This window comes from Pundamilia nyererei, unplaced genomic scaffold (assembly GCF_000239375.1).
Source record: "Pundamilia nyererei isolate P.nyererei 1_Seehausen unplaced genomic scaffold, PunNye1.0 scaffold00047, whole genome shotgun sequence".
Taxonomy (NCBI): Eukaryota; Metazoa; Chordata; class Actinopteri; order Cichliformes; family Cichlidae; genus Pundamilia; species Pundamilia nyererei.
The window spans coordinates 2,724,471-2,739,691 of NW_005187448.1; the positions used below are offsets into that span (position 1 = coordinate 2,724,471).

At 40.6% G+C, this 15,221-nt stretch overlaps 1 protein-coding gene across 1 annotated transcript; it reads left to right on the forward strand.

Annotated features, from left to right (window-relative positions):
- Positions 1 to 10,799: 10,799 nt before the first annotated feature.
- Positions 10,800 to 14,721, forward strand: tmem9 (transmembrane protein 9). Its single transcript, XM_005732609.1, has 5 exons — positions 10,800 to 11,208; positions 12,515 to 12,606; positions 12,743 to 12,851; positions 13,099 to 13,230; positions 13,335 to 14,721. The coding sequence occupies exons 1-5, from the start codon at positions 11,116 to 11,118 to the stop codon at positions 13,476 to 13,478; spliced, it is 570 nt and encodes a 189-aa protein (XP_005732666.1). The 5' UTR covers positions 10,800 to 11,115; the 3' UTR covers positions 13,479 to 14,721.
- The last annotated feature ends 500 nt before the right edge of the window (positions 14,722 to 15,221 follow it).

The window sequence follows — 15,221 nt, forward strand, 5'->3', positions numbered from 1 at the left end:
AAATAAGACCAGGGGAAGGACAGCTCAAAGGCTGTTAGGGACTTTTGCATATAGCCTGCCCACTAGAGCTCACCAAGTAGTGAGGAATTTAATCAGACTCCAAAAAAATCAAAACAAATGTGACAGCCTTTAAAAAAGAAAAAAAATGGCAAAAGATGGGGGTAACAACGATTAGGCAGCCAAATCAATCTGAACAAGCACTGGGAGCTGCAAGAAGTCTTTTTGATAGAACAAGAGGAGGCACAAAGGAAACGATCACAGCTTCAACATGGAGCTGGTCTGACGCAGTGCAAGCTGTGTGTGGGGTCCACTTAGTGAATAGACAAACTCATGGATGATGAGTGGACACAGTGTAGGGACAATCTTGACTTTGGCTGAACCCATTAAGGCTGAGAACTTCTCTCTCAGTGAATAACAAAGTTTGGAGTTCTTCAAGACCTTTCATGGCGTTCGCTATATTTGTGCTTCTCCTTGAGTGGTTTTGTTTTTCTTTTTATTGTGAACATACCAGGAGACCCATTTTCCCATTTCTAATTGACATTCCCAGTTGCATAATGTTTCTAACTGACTGATCAGGTATCAGAGATGGAGTTCTTTGTGTAAATGCAGTCTGAATTATTCATACCGGGCTGTCAGAAAAAGTGAGAGCGAGCGAGAGAGAAGGGGCATTTTAGAAATCAGCTCGATAGGCCCCTGACCATGAATAATTGATCTGAACTGATTAAAGTTTGCAGTGATTACCCCTCACCTCCCCAACAGATAAAACGCCACATCTGTGTTTGCTGTCTCTTTACTAATTCTCCTCTTTCTTTCGCTCCTCTCGCTCAAACATGTTTCAATTAACCACACGTGGTCCTGCTCTGTCAGCTGGAATGCACCAGTATTCTTTACTACTTGTGTCTTCACAATTTTCTCCGGATTTCCAAACAATATGCTGAGTTGCCTCTTCTTGTGTTTCTGTAAAGAAAGCAATGTGTTACGTGTCCATGAAAAAAAAAAATGCAATCATCTCACTGCAGTCTCAAATATTAGACCTTGATTAGTCAGTGAAGTGCTGAAAAACACATATTTTCTCCTGCTCCCCCCTCAGGCAGTGAATCCTCAAATAGCAATAGACTGTCTCAAATACAAGTGTAATTGCAATAGGCATAACCGTCTGATGCGGTCCAACACTTACTTACTTAAGATACTGTGCTCCCAGCAGAGCTACCCTCATCAGCTTCACTGCACATCATGCACAAACACACAAAGCACACTCATTGTGCATCTGGGTCGCTTCTCACTTTCCTCAACCTTCAAGGTCCAACTAAGGATGGCACTTTGATCCGTGTTCCAGAGCCAAAGAAAGAAATGCGTGACAGAGAGCGATTCGAAGGAGGAGAGAAGCGGGAAACAGGAGGGAGTGCAGAAGAGTGACAGCTAATGACAGTAGCTACAAGCTGTGACCTTTAGCGCAATCACACAAGCATGACGCACCAGGCTCAAGGTGACAGAGGATCTGGCTACTTTGGAGGGGGATATTAAGAACAACAAAGCTTTGTGTGTTTGTGGTTAAGCAGTCATGGTCCAGCAGTGGCAATGGAGATTATAGCTACACAGGTGATCGATAGCCATGTTATTTTTGTCAGAGGACCCTGGCTAACTGTGTGTAAATGCACTTAAAGGCAAAATAAACATACAATACAAGTAAAGTCCGACAGTGCACATACGCTCCTTCGCATTACTCAAAATACACACTCTGAAACATACACACTTTGTTTGCCACTAATTTGCTTGGTAATTACTGAAAGGTAAAGAAAAGAGAAGGTTCTGCCTTCAGTTTCCCTCAAATCCCCCCAGGATCATTTAAGTCTGTCTTTTTTTCATGTAAACCTGGATTAACGTTTTCAAGATACCCCAAAAATATCACTGCATGCAAAGAGATAAAAAGTTCAGATTTGCATAACATAAGAAACCAGTCCACTTGTCAGAGGGTGTGACCACTTGTCAACCCTCTTTTAAATATTCTGTAGACATGTGTAGTGCTGTGAAAAAGTATTTGCGTAAAACTAACACAGCATTTCATAAAATGAGGATCATACCAGCAGTCAGACATGGAGGTGGCAGTGTGGTGGTCTGGGACTGCTTTGCAACTTTTTTCCCTGAACAAATGAAATCATCATTTTTGTATTTTACTCTAACGTCTGATGATAAAATGTGTTTGACAATCTGAAACATGCAAAAACTAAGAAATCAGAAAACAGCTAAAAAAAATGTTTACCCCACTGTGTTTGCATTTGTGTAGTCTACAGTCATGCTAGCAGCACTTTGAAGCAAACAGCACCTACACACTATGTGATTTTAGCAATTTTATGCTTTTATTGCAAGCCACATCATGTAATAACAGTGTGGTACATACATAAAGCAAACGTTTACTTAATATATGTACAATACCTACTCAAAATTAGGATACAACACATGTCTGCAACTTCTCTGCCTTTTCTTTTTTCCTGCTCAAATACAAACATTGCATCAACATTTTTATGATTGTGGAAACACTCATTTTTAGCTTCATCTGTTCCATCTGGATTTGTTTCTTATCTTTTCAAAGGAGCCAGTATGTCATTTCATGCTTTGCTGTTCATACTAGCATTCTAAAATGCTCATGATGACAGAGTTCATGATGACTGCAAAGCAGATCTGATTATGTTCACCATTTTAGCTTAGCATGCTATCCTGCTAACATTGGTTACCTGCAGAAGTGCCAACAGCTGAAGCAGGATGTTGGCTGCTTGGTCATAAACCAAAGAACTGACAGGTAGCAGCAATAGTATTGCACTAACTTGGTGTTAGATGAAGAGTAAAGGGGATGACCACAAATGACACAAACTCACATGCAAGCAGTGCTCCTGTATTCCCTGAAATCAATGAGAGCTTATATTAACAGGCACAGGTTATATCTAAGTGAACATCTCGAATAAATATTAAGCATCTTCATTGCAGCCTTCTTCATGAAGAGATCTTAATTATGTTGCTTGTCCGCCACACCTTCCCTGGTTCATCTGTGCCCTCTGGTTCAGTCAGAGAATAGACAACCTGCACAGTTGACCCCATTGATCTACAGGTTTTCTGCGGGGGGGAGGGGAGGGAAATGGGGTGTACAGATAGGATGTGTCCAGTTCAGGTCCCTGGTGGAGGTTTTCAAGTGGCTGGGTGCTCTGTCTGTCCTGTCAGCCCTGAGCAAACACCCCATCCTAAAAGGGAAGGAGGGAAAAAAGCTCCCAGATAGCATCACACACGGCTGGCCAGGGCCTCACTAGTAGTCCACTTGTCTGCTCTCCCCTCCGCCGAGCCTTCGCAAGAGATGGGAGGAATACTAAGAGAGCAGGCATAGATTTTCTGCTGGAGTGGGGGCGGGGGGGTGGAGTTGTGGAGAATGAGAGGAAGGCTGCTGGTGGGTGGTGGGCTTGACTGCCCACATCAAACTCCCCTCCTTTTCTCTCACCCCTCTCCCTTTCTCCTCCTCTCCTTCTCATCTGCCTGACTCTGGAGAGACCCTGTGTTTGTCAGCCAGGCAGTGGAGCGTCTCCCTCTAACCCCACCTCCTCCTGGTTCTCTGTCTTTTCCCTTTTCTTTCGCAGTTTCGCTCTCACTCTATAAACCTCCACCTCTCGCTTACCCCGTTTCCCTTGTCTTTTCACCATCCCTGTTTTCTGTTTTCCTCACGTCTGGTAAACAGCCTCTCTACTCCTCCATTAAAAGAAGGCCTGCGATGAAGTCTATAAAGACCAGAAAGGGAATGAGATACGGCAGAGGCTGTTAAATAGGGTGGGCTAACTCTCTTAAAGAAAAACACTGAAAACAATCACTTTATGCTTAATATTAAGGAATCCCATTAAGGAAATTTTGGATGTAGAGCCCTTTACTGCCCTGACTGCAAATTAAGTCGCACTCAATCAATTCTGCACATGAGAATCTATTTTTCAGGTTTCATCTGTACGTGTACTAGTGCACATGTGAAAAGAAATGGTAGAAATCCTTTAGTGCTTGCTTGATAAACAGAATTTTTTTTAAGCATATTAAGCTCATTTTACTATTTCATTAAAAATTTTAGCTCATTTTGAATTTGACGGCAGTAACGTATCTCAAAAAGGTTGGGACAGGGTCGTGTTTGCCACTGTGTAGCATCCCCTTTTCTTTTAACAACAGCCCATAAACATCTGGGAGCTGATGCGAGCAGCTGCTGGATTTTGACAGGGTACCTTTGCCCCATTCCTGCCTGCTTAGGATTCTAGCTGCTCGACAGTGCGGGTCTTCTTTGTTATATCATTCTTAAAATGGTATGTTTTCTCAGTTTAAACATTTGATATGTTTTCTATGGGTTTGTGAGATTTGTGAATCCTTGCATTCTGTTTTTGTTTATATTGTTCAGAGCTTCTCCACATTTTCAGATCAGCGTTTGTAACTTAACTGCAGACATTTCAGGTTGAGACTCCAGGCGCCTATTTGGCTTTTAAAAGCTAGATCGAGCTCCAAACCTAGATCACGCTGATCAAACATTGGATTTGTACATTATGAAGAAACACATTACATTACTTTCCTATTTTTGAAATGTTTAATTGATTTCTGTCATTTCCTACACTGACCCTACACCATCCTACATTTCCAACAGTCAAGATGAATGGATTTTATTTTTGTATGTAGTAAGGCACTGAAAAGTAAAACTACAACAGTTTATGTAAATCTATCTTTAGATCATAGCTGCAGAACTCACTGTCAAAGGCTTCACAATATCGTGAAATGTTTCTTCTTCAACGGTGAGTTTTGTGGGTCACATGAGAAGCATTTCTGTAATTGTTAATGTCGCAATAAACCTCATATGCTTCCACTGTACTGGTGTGAAAGGAGAAATCTAAAACCAAATCAGTCTATGCTAATACAATTTGAGGCAAATTAAAGAAAACTATGTGCTCAACAATGTGCAGACACTTAACATAAATAGCTTTAAATGTAACTTACTTAGCTCATGTCTCATTTTTCCTTACTGTCACCTTCCTCCATCTTACCATATTCTTTTACTCCTCTCTCTCTGCTCCTGCCGCCGTCTCTGGACGAGTCATCCAGAGCTTGCTCCATGTGTGTTGAGATTAGTGGTAGAGTGTGGGGCTCTATTGATTTCTGAAGCTGTGAGATGACAAGTTTGATTCTATATCACAGGGTTTACGTTTGATTTGTTCCAGGCAGAAAGCACCAAACAAGTTACTCAACCGTACCGCCTGTGAAGACATTTTTACTTTATATCGTTTATGTCTCGAGAATAGTTTTGTTTGTGTATGTGAAAGTGTCAGTGGCAGTCCGTCGTGGCGCACCACTGAGCTGCCAGGTCAGATTGCAACAAATGCCGAAACAAAGGAAGATGACTCACGGTGACATTTGGCGAAGGAGGCCCCCTGTGGATGAAATCTATCATGCCTCCAGATGTGGCCTGCAGCTGGGGTAGGTAGATCACAGACTGACACAAGGAGATGGAGTAAGGGTGTGGCAATGTCTGTATCACCTCATTAGGGAAAACTTATCACACAGAAACCTCTGTCCCTACCGTTTGGAAAGAATGGAGTCTCCTTCCAAAGGAGCTGACAAAGTTTTCTGATCATGGAATCGCTTTGTCGGGGGAAAAAGGCTCTTGGTGACTTTTGGCTGTTTACCTTCCTCCTTCTGTTTTGAGCTTACTTTGAAAGAAGATCCTCATCGATATCTATATCTGTGCTTTTTGCTGACTGACGTGTGTGTTGTGTTTTGCTCGCTGACTTGATCGGCCAGGTGCCTAACATTTTTTATCTGTAAGGATTCTATGCATCGCTGGCTCTATAAATTAGTCTGGGGGGCCTTGTCACTTAAAGTAGACGTTAATAGCTGACAGTTTATTGACCGGCCTGCCTGTATTTGTTAAACCAGCAGGCTGTTTTTCCAAGACTACAACCTAAATTGCATCCTTATATACCAACAACAAACTTCCTTCCTCCCCCGCAGCTATTTATCTACCTTTCAATCCATGTCACCTTTCATTTCTTGCTATTGTTTTCAGCTGTCTGCTTGCCTGACCCCTGGTCTCCCTTGAAAGATGCGTGTGGATTTCTGGCAGCTTGCTGTTTTATTTATCTTTTTTGACCAATTCTGCAATTGGCCTATGAAGCTTTCTTTGAAGTTTCCCTGCATCTCTGCAACATCTTGTGCAACATCAAAGACAACACATTACACGGGGGCAGAGTTCAACCGAGAGCCACTGCAATTCAAGCATCATCGACATGTTTCTCTTTTCTCCTTCTGCAGGGGTGCAGCACTGCTGAAGGAGAGGAATAGCAAGTGGTGGGCGGGTGAGTGTGGGGACAGCTTCCCTTCCTCCGTTTGTGTCCATCATGTGTCATGGCCGCTCTTGGCTTTCATGTTCTGTCTGGCTGAGTTTCCTGCTCCAGCAGTCTCTGTTTCCTTGCTGAAAATCGGTGTCCCTCAGAGGCAGGAGACACTCCCTCCTCTGCATCCATTTCAGCTCAGCTCAGCGTAGCCGGGCTCGGCTCTCACCTTGCTGACACCAGCTCCTCAGCAGACACCTTTCCCCCTGCATGGGCTCAGCTGGCTGACAGGCAGCTGTCCGTACAGATAAAGCAGAGCAGGACACACACTGTACTCTGAGTCACCATCACTGCTTACTGCTGTAACACCTTTGCTATTGACACCTCTTTTGGTTACAACATTTCTCTAGCAAGCATCTCACGCTACCTCCAAAAAAGCAACATCACTGAAACTGATCATTTTTATCTTCTATCTCTGACTGAAGATCACACAGAGCTTTTTTTATTTAAAAAAAAAAAACATCCTGTAATTTAATAATTCTTTGATATTTTTTTCCTGTAACTTCAACAGGATCAAACTAAACACAAAAAATGACAAGTATATTTCACATGTGGTCAATATTTAGACCTAATGCAGGGGACTTTGAGTGAAACACCTAAGAAGTAGTCTTTGTTTGATTACCATGGGAAAGAAAAATTCAATTCCAGGGGCCCAAAACAAGCCAGTGGCTGATGAAGACAAATGTGCAAACACATGTTGGCAGAATTGCTTTTTGGTTGACTGTGATCGGCTACGCTCAGGAGGGCGGAACCAGGAGTTGTGATTTATAGTTTTGCGCTGTCCCTGGATCACCACTGTCTGCTACCTCCCACTACTGTAATTACCACGTGTGTCCATTAGAATAGTCTTACTGCCCACAATGCATCACCTCAGCGGAGAGGAGAGGAGAGATATCGCTTCAGAGATAGTCTTGTTATTCAAACAGTGTTCTCTCCAAAAGCATGATACAGAGGAGGGCAAAAAGACACTGCAGATGATGTGATAAAGGTCAAAAAGAAACATACTGAAAGGTTGAGGGGTGTATTGAAAATGCTAGATTAAGGACAAAAACCTGTAGATCCTATAGGTGAGTCATATAAGGTGGGTATTTATCTACAGTGCTGCTGCAGCTGTTTAGCTAATAATTAATTGGTTTTATGTAGCTCTATCTTTGAATTTCACAATATATTTTCTCTTGTTTTATTTTATATGCCCTATATCGTATCCACATTGCTCCACATCCAAGTCTGCTTTGACTAACGTCTGCTGGTCGAGTTTGCTTTGCCTTGGGCCTTATAGCATCTCCTAGTGGGCAAAGTGCCTGATGCTTTCAGGTCCCTGGAAAATGAACGCTTTGAATAATGTGATTCAGTCAATACTTTCAGGTACCTTGACAAGTAAGAGAACTTGACACCCTCTGATGTTGTTTATGAGTTGAATTTCTCTGCAGTGTTTCCATTATGGATCATTTCCCTTTGCTGTTTTATAGTCAGGCTGCGTTCGCAGTTCACCGGCTAAAGACTTTGTCAAAATATTTGTATCTGCCCGCATCAATTACAGTGCTTTTTTTTTAGTTGAGTGGTAATAAACCACTTTACATAAACAACTAGATTCATTTTTCTTTCCTAAATGAATATTTTTTTTACCAAGTCTACCCAAAGAAGAACTGAATCTTTTCCTTTCTTTTTCTTAAAAAGTCTGAACTGATAATGAGACCTGGCACTAGGCTCTGGTCAGTGTCATTTATGCTGTAATTGGCCTGGGGATTAAAGGGCAGCCATGCATCAGAGAAGATGAGAACTAAGTGGCTTACAATGACAGAAGTGAGAGAATGAAATATATTATGGACAGCTCGCACAAATCACCATCTAAAGCGTTTATTAGTCCAATTATGACGGAGATCATTACACGAATGAAGAAGTACATGCATGAGTTCATGAAGTAATCAATTGAGGAATCAATTAAAAACCAAAACACACTTAAAGCATTCAGAACTAGCTTGCCAAGTATATCAACAGCAAAAGGTCATTGACAGCATAAAAGACATCACCAGCCTAATATTGTCTGGGTGAAAGGTTTTCTCCACATAATCCGACCAGTTCTTGTCTTTTCATAAAACTAAACCTGCTCACTGTAAATAAAAATAAAACAGCAAAATTTCAATTTCTGACAAACATAAATGCCCGTGAAGTATCACCTGTTAGCTCCCACCCAAGAAAACAGCATCGTGGTTGGCATCTTTCAGTAAAAGAGTGGAAATCTTTTTTAATGTGTTGTTTTCTAAAGGAAGAATTTGAAAATAAGTAATTTGTACAGCATGAAAAAATGAGTACAAATATGGATTTCAGGGATTTCTTCTGTTGTCTGTGTATTTGTTTCACATGATTAAGTCTCCCATCACTCATATTTTTTAGGCGTACAAATAGCTCAACAACAACCTTGTAGGCAGACATAAACTGACTGAGTTCACGTCCTTTGTGAGACTGAAATCCCAGCACTCCAAATCTCCAAACTATATATAGAATAAACAAGTTCTTGGCAGCATTGCAGCTGATTTAAGTGGTTGAATCACAGGTCACACGAACGACAGTGTTTACACACAGACGGTGCTCTGTTGTTCACGCTGATATCGTAGCTTATTAGAGAAACAACCACGGTCTCGATTGATCTATATGACCGAAAGCTCAAGAGGTTCAGGCTGAATTTGTGAGTCATTGATTTCTGTGGCTTATTAAAGGTATGAGTAGCTTACTATACAGAGAGATGTGAAAGCAGGATTACCAGGAAATAGGGGTATTGATTGGGTCAAGAAGCTAAAACTCATATTTCAAATTCCAAAATGGAAACTGGATTTGACTCAAGAGAAGTGTTGAGTGAAACAATATAAAGCATCCTTGATTATTCTCGTCATTAAAAAAAAGATTAATAAAGGCTGCTTATGATTGCTACATACATATGATTGCTATTTGGAATTATGCATCATTGATATATCTAATTTTTAGACACATTAATATTTAAGCATTATTTTAATGTTGTAAGTGGTCAAAATGTAAACATTTCATAGTTGAATTGCTTATTCTATAATCTGCAGTTCTGGAAATCTGAGCTCTGTACAGCTTCAGCTATGACACACTTTAATCACATCACTAATGTCTGATAAGACAACAGTAAAGGTGGATGAGAGGCTTTGGAGTCCACAGTGCTTGTTTAATGCTGATAAAAATGTTTAAAACATGTTGTTGAAACTGTTGAAAGCAAACCTTTGGTCCAAGCGTTGTAGCTTCACAATTCCACTCACTACTGTTAATGTAAAATATGGAAAGCAATTAGCACTGAGGACTAAAATGTGCAATAATTCACAGAAAAGTAATGGCTTGATTAAATTAATAAAAGAGTGCAGGTATGCTGACCAGATCCCAACAAACTGAATGTGGGGAAAATGTTGTCTATGGGATGCAAGAACAATGCTGGGATCAAAACCTCAAAAATACAGTAAATTGTGCAAGTGACTGGATTGTTATTTCATCTCTCTTGCTAGGTAAATATGATAAAGCGGGAGGACTAAGTTTGTTGTTATGGTCTAATGCAATAGTCTTCATATACTCCCATATTCTCTTTCATTTCACTTTTACTTAAGCTGCTTTTCTACCTGGTAAAGGTTTTGGGGTTTCAGTGTGCATAGTTTGGCCACACATATACCGTGTCACTTGACCATACTTTCCTCCGCTCGGAGGGGAGCTAGAGCCTTTCCCATCTGTCATAGGGCAAGTGGCAGAGTACACCTTGTACACCTTAGTTGCCAGTGTGCAGCACACAGAGACAGAAAAGCATTAATACCTACAGGCAGGTTAGAATTACCAGTGAACCTAACTCCATGCATGTCTTTGGACTGTGGGTGGAAGCTTAAGTACCCGGACAGATCCCCTCGCAAAGGCCACTCAAAAAGGCTCCAGACTGGATTCAAACCCAGGACCTTCTCGCTGTGTGGGGGCCGAACTAACCAAACTAAAACAAAACAAACAAACAAAAAACCACACAAAACCCTCTGTTTCTCCAAAATATGCTGCATCTTCTTTTTCTTTCTGGTAGCTTCCATCATATTCAATAAAATGTGCAAAGCTTGTGACTTTTTGGTAACTTTCTTTGATGGGTATGACATCAGACAGGCTGACCTTTTTCCTTTTTCTGTCTATAATAAAAAAAAGTCTTCCCTTCATATGCAACTAGTAAAAGCCAGACTTTAGAAAAGCGCATGTCCTGCAGAACCAGTCAAAATGTGAGACACTGTCTAAAGATATGTGTGCGTTTGTATGTGGGGGTAAAATGCTGTGCAGTCCCACATAAAGAGGGACAGTAAGTGATTATAATGTAACCTGCTTGATAAATATGCATTTATTTTATTGTACTTCTTATTTTGTCCAGAAGGTGGCGCCGTCTCTGCGTCTTTGCTGTCGGATTGTTTTCTTCATGTGTGGCGAGTCCGGAATAAGGAAGGACAAAATTCATTTGGCGATCTTTGCTCTAAACAAAGTGAGAGCACACTTTCAACCTGAATGCAACGCAGAAACAGACGTTTTCCTCACTCTCACAGCGGAAGTTACCGCGTTGCGAGCTTTGTTTCTTCAGTTTTTACGACATTTCGTGTCGTGGATTTCCTGCCTTGCAGTGCTAGCTAACTGCTATATTTTGAAGGGGCCTTGCTGCTGATCCTTCAGTCGTCGTGCCAGTTGTTTTGCCTTTGGGGAAATGTCGTGTGGTTGGGGGAGATCCTGGATGTTTGCTGCAGCCGCAGTGGTGACCGTGTTTCTGCTGGATGTTGTCGTTTTTGCCCGAGCTAAGGTAAAAGACCTGCTGGTACACAGAGGATCTGTGTTTGTGGATTAAATGTCATCAAGTATCGCTTTGTTTATGGGAAGATGTTCAGTAAACTGTGCTCAGTTTTATTCAGTGAAATATAAAGATTGTATAGTTAAATAACGAAATGTAAAATAATAGTTCAAGGGCGATATTGTCAGCACAATTATGCAATTACATCTACTTAAACAATACCTGTTTATGTTAGTCTTACATTATTTGATCTAAATAATGATTATCTTGATTAAAGTTTTTGTCAGAATTTTCCCAAGTACTTTTTTAACTAAACAACATAAGAATTTTCTTTAGAGACTATAAATCAGTTTTATTTGCGCACAGAAAAACATTATTAGGGTAAATATTATTATAATATAATATTATCTCTCTGAAAGATTTCAAAGACTCTGGAAAGAAAACTCGTGAGAGATGTGTCTAAATACCCCTGAACCACTGCCAGGACACTCGTGAATTTCTTAGCCAAGTTGGGAATTGTAGTCTTAAAGAAGACAATCAACTAGAAGTAGGAATACACTGCGAGGTTGCAGACTAACACAAACTCCAGTTCTGCAGAAGAGACGCCTTCAAAGCAGACTGAAGTCTGCCAAGGTCAACCTGGAGAATGAGTGTGCATAGAAAGTGAGTCCTTTGGTCAGATGAGACAAAAGGGAAAAGGTGTACAACTCACTGGGAATCTTATTAAGGTAGAAGGTATCATAAAAGATGAATATGTGAAGTGTTTGAAAGAAAACATCAAGCAGTCAGCAGCAAAACTGGGTCTGGGTTATGCTTTATTTTTCAACATGATAATCACCCAAAACATGCGTCACTCCTGTGAAGAGCTGCCTCCAAAACACCATCGAATTTGGAGGCGTTTGAGAAATTGTCCTGGGATCACTCAGGAGGTGTGTGTGAGACTCGTTGGAAACTGCAAAAGTATAGTATCGTAGGCTAATAATTTTGGCTCTGGTATTTTTTGGCTAATGTGAAATAATTTTGTTTCTGTGCCCAAATTAAAATTATGTAAAAGAAAAGAAAAGCTGTGTTTTTAAACTTCTTGCACTGTCAAACAGCACTTAAATGCTCCAAAAGATAAAGTTTTCATAGAGGATCTCAAAATTTTGTCCTTATCTGTGTGTTTGTGCCATTTGACGTAGAATAACTGGAGTATATGTCAGAGTGTTTGTTTGTATAACTGCTTGTGTTAATAACAGAGAGACGTCTCAAGTGGTGCTGTGGGGGAAAGATGAGCTGAATCTGGGCCACTTTTACAAAAGTTCCTTAATTCTTGCAGAGCTTTGAGGATGTCCGCTGCAAATGCATCTGCCCGCCCTACAGAAACATTACCGGTCACATCTATAACAGAAATTTCTCCCAGAAAGATTGGTAAGAAGAACATTTTTATTTAGACTTTCATGGATTTTTAAAGAAAAGGCGTTACTCTTTCACTGCGCTAGTGTTTTTAGGGGTTTTCTTTCTCTTAGCTCAGTAGAAATGACAAACATTTTCATGTTTTTCACAGCAACTGCCTGCATGTAGTGGAGCCCATGCCTGTTCCTGGCCATGATGTGGAAGCCTACTGTCTGCTTTGTGAGTGCAAGTATGAAGAACGAAGCAGCAACACAATTAAGGTACAACTGACTTTCTCTTGGATATGACGACATATCTTCCTCAGCTTTGATTCCCAAGCAAAGCGGGTTCATTGTGATTGTTTGTCATACAAGATGAGTCGTTGAAAATCTTGCAAAGCCTTTCTAGTTTATTGTTTTGTTTTGGGGGGGGGTTTGTTTGTTTTTTTTTTTAAAGAAAAGATTTGTAAGAATAGTTTGCAAAGCTTATATGTTGGATTCAATGAGTTACTCTTGCTAAATATCACAGGTGACCATCATCATTTACCTGTCAGTCGTGGGCGCCTTGCTGCTCTACATGCTCTTCCTGCTACTGGTTGATCCTCTTATCCGCAAGCATGACCCGTACACCCAGCCGCTGCACAATGAGGAAGACTCTGAGGTAACCATTCAAGAAGACAGCATCCAAGCACACTCCAGTGTATTTATTTGGGTTCTGTGGAGTTTAAAGTTCTTGATTTCAAACAGTCTCTGGTTTGTGTTCAGGAGATGCGTCCGCAGGCAGAGAGCAGCAGCCAGGCCAGAGGAAACACGGTGCTGGAGCGGGTTGAGGGAGCACAGCAGCGCTGGAAAAAGCAGGTCCAGGAGCAGCGCAAAACGGTCTTTGACCGCCACAAGTTGTTAAGTTAAACCTTAAGGCTGACCTTAACGCCAAGTTTAGAGTGCGTAACCTTCCTGGGCCGTCTGCTATTACACCAGTGGCACTGTCACAAAACCTCTTGTCATTGCTGTGCACCGCATCTGCCGAATTAATATTTAAACATTACACATCTACTACGACAATGTTTAAACTTGGTTTATTTACTAGATGTAAAAACTTGAGATGGGCAAAGCTGCAGTTTAAAGAAAACTGATGCTTGAAGCACTGCTGAAGACCTAAAGTCATCTCAGCAAATCCTTTCAGCAAATTGCACATCAGTGCAGCTTTGAATGTCTTAATAAAATAATAACTTTTCCCATTTTGCACTGGCTGTCAAAAGCATTTCAGCTTATTGTGTGTTAATATTTATAATTGTTTTTCCTTCAAGCATAATTTATGATGTGATCTCAGAATAAGCTACGTTAATTAGGACTGCTCTGTCTATACAGTTGCAATGCTGTTGCTATTGTTTTGGCACTAATTATTTATTGGTATTTAAATCTGGATGAATTTAATGTATGATTGTTGATTTTGGACTTTGTATACTCACATCTGAGCAGCGCCCCACTCTGTGCCTTTTCTCTCTTTGTGTGGGAGATCGTGTTTCTCCCAACTTTACAGCTTTCTAAAAATAACAGACGGAAAGGTCAACTAAGAAATTTCACCCATTGTTAACTAGTGCTTGCATTTGTATTAATTTTATTTTTACATTTTCTGACTGAACCCAGCACCATAGCCATGTGTGGGGTTTTTTGTTTGTTTTTTGTTGTTGTTGTTTTTTCTGCAGCACAATTTGACGTAACACTCTTTTCATGCAAAGAGAGAAAAAGAAAAGGAGGCATTTATCAGAGTTTTAAAGGGACTCTCAGAAAAATCACAGGAGAATGCATTAAACCACTAAAGCTGATGATAATGTGGCAGAATCCAGATGCTTCGTGGCTTCAGGGCCTTGTGTGCATCATTATCTGTCAGTGAATTCCTGCTCGCATCCTATTACTGAAGCTCCCAGTTGGGAAATTATTAGTACAGCAAAAACAGGCACACTGGTTTGCATTACTGTACCTCATACACAGTATGATCTACTGAAGTTTATTGGTTTCTAATTTATCTTTTTAATTGATTTTTGATTAGTTGATTTGTAATTACTGTCAATGTATTATATGCATCTCTGGCCTAAGTGTGCTATAGAACCATATGTTTAGCTTGATGTGAAATAATAAAGGAAAATTCCTCAAAAAAAAGGTTTTGGAATTTCTTTCTCCTGCAGTTACTTTTGTCCTTTCATATCTGCTGTTCCTGTTAATGGCGCTAGAGGGCGACAAAGTACACAGTAAGTGCGCGTTCTTGCACTGGTCTGTGGTGCTTGAAGATTGCTCACATGTTGAGTGGTTTTCAGCTGCTGGGAAAACAGTCACCTGTGGCATGTTTAAGATCATGTTGCCAGCTTGAAAAGGTGTTTTGAAATGTGTAACTACAAACGTCCTGGTTTGGGAATTACACGTTTTGAAACAGCACTGCTTCTACCGACTGTTTTAAGGGTTGGTGATTGGTGGGCTGGTTGACTTTCATTTAAATTGTTTCATTTAAAATAATTTGGTCACAGTGAATGTTACCGAGTATTGAGTCCATCATTCAGTATTGAATATTATTCTGATGAAGTTTTGCAGTTTTCTTGTTAGCTAGATCACAAACCCTGATTTATTGTTTACATGCACCACACAATCAATGTGAGG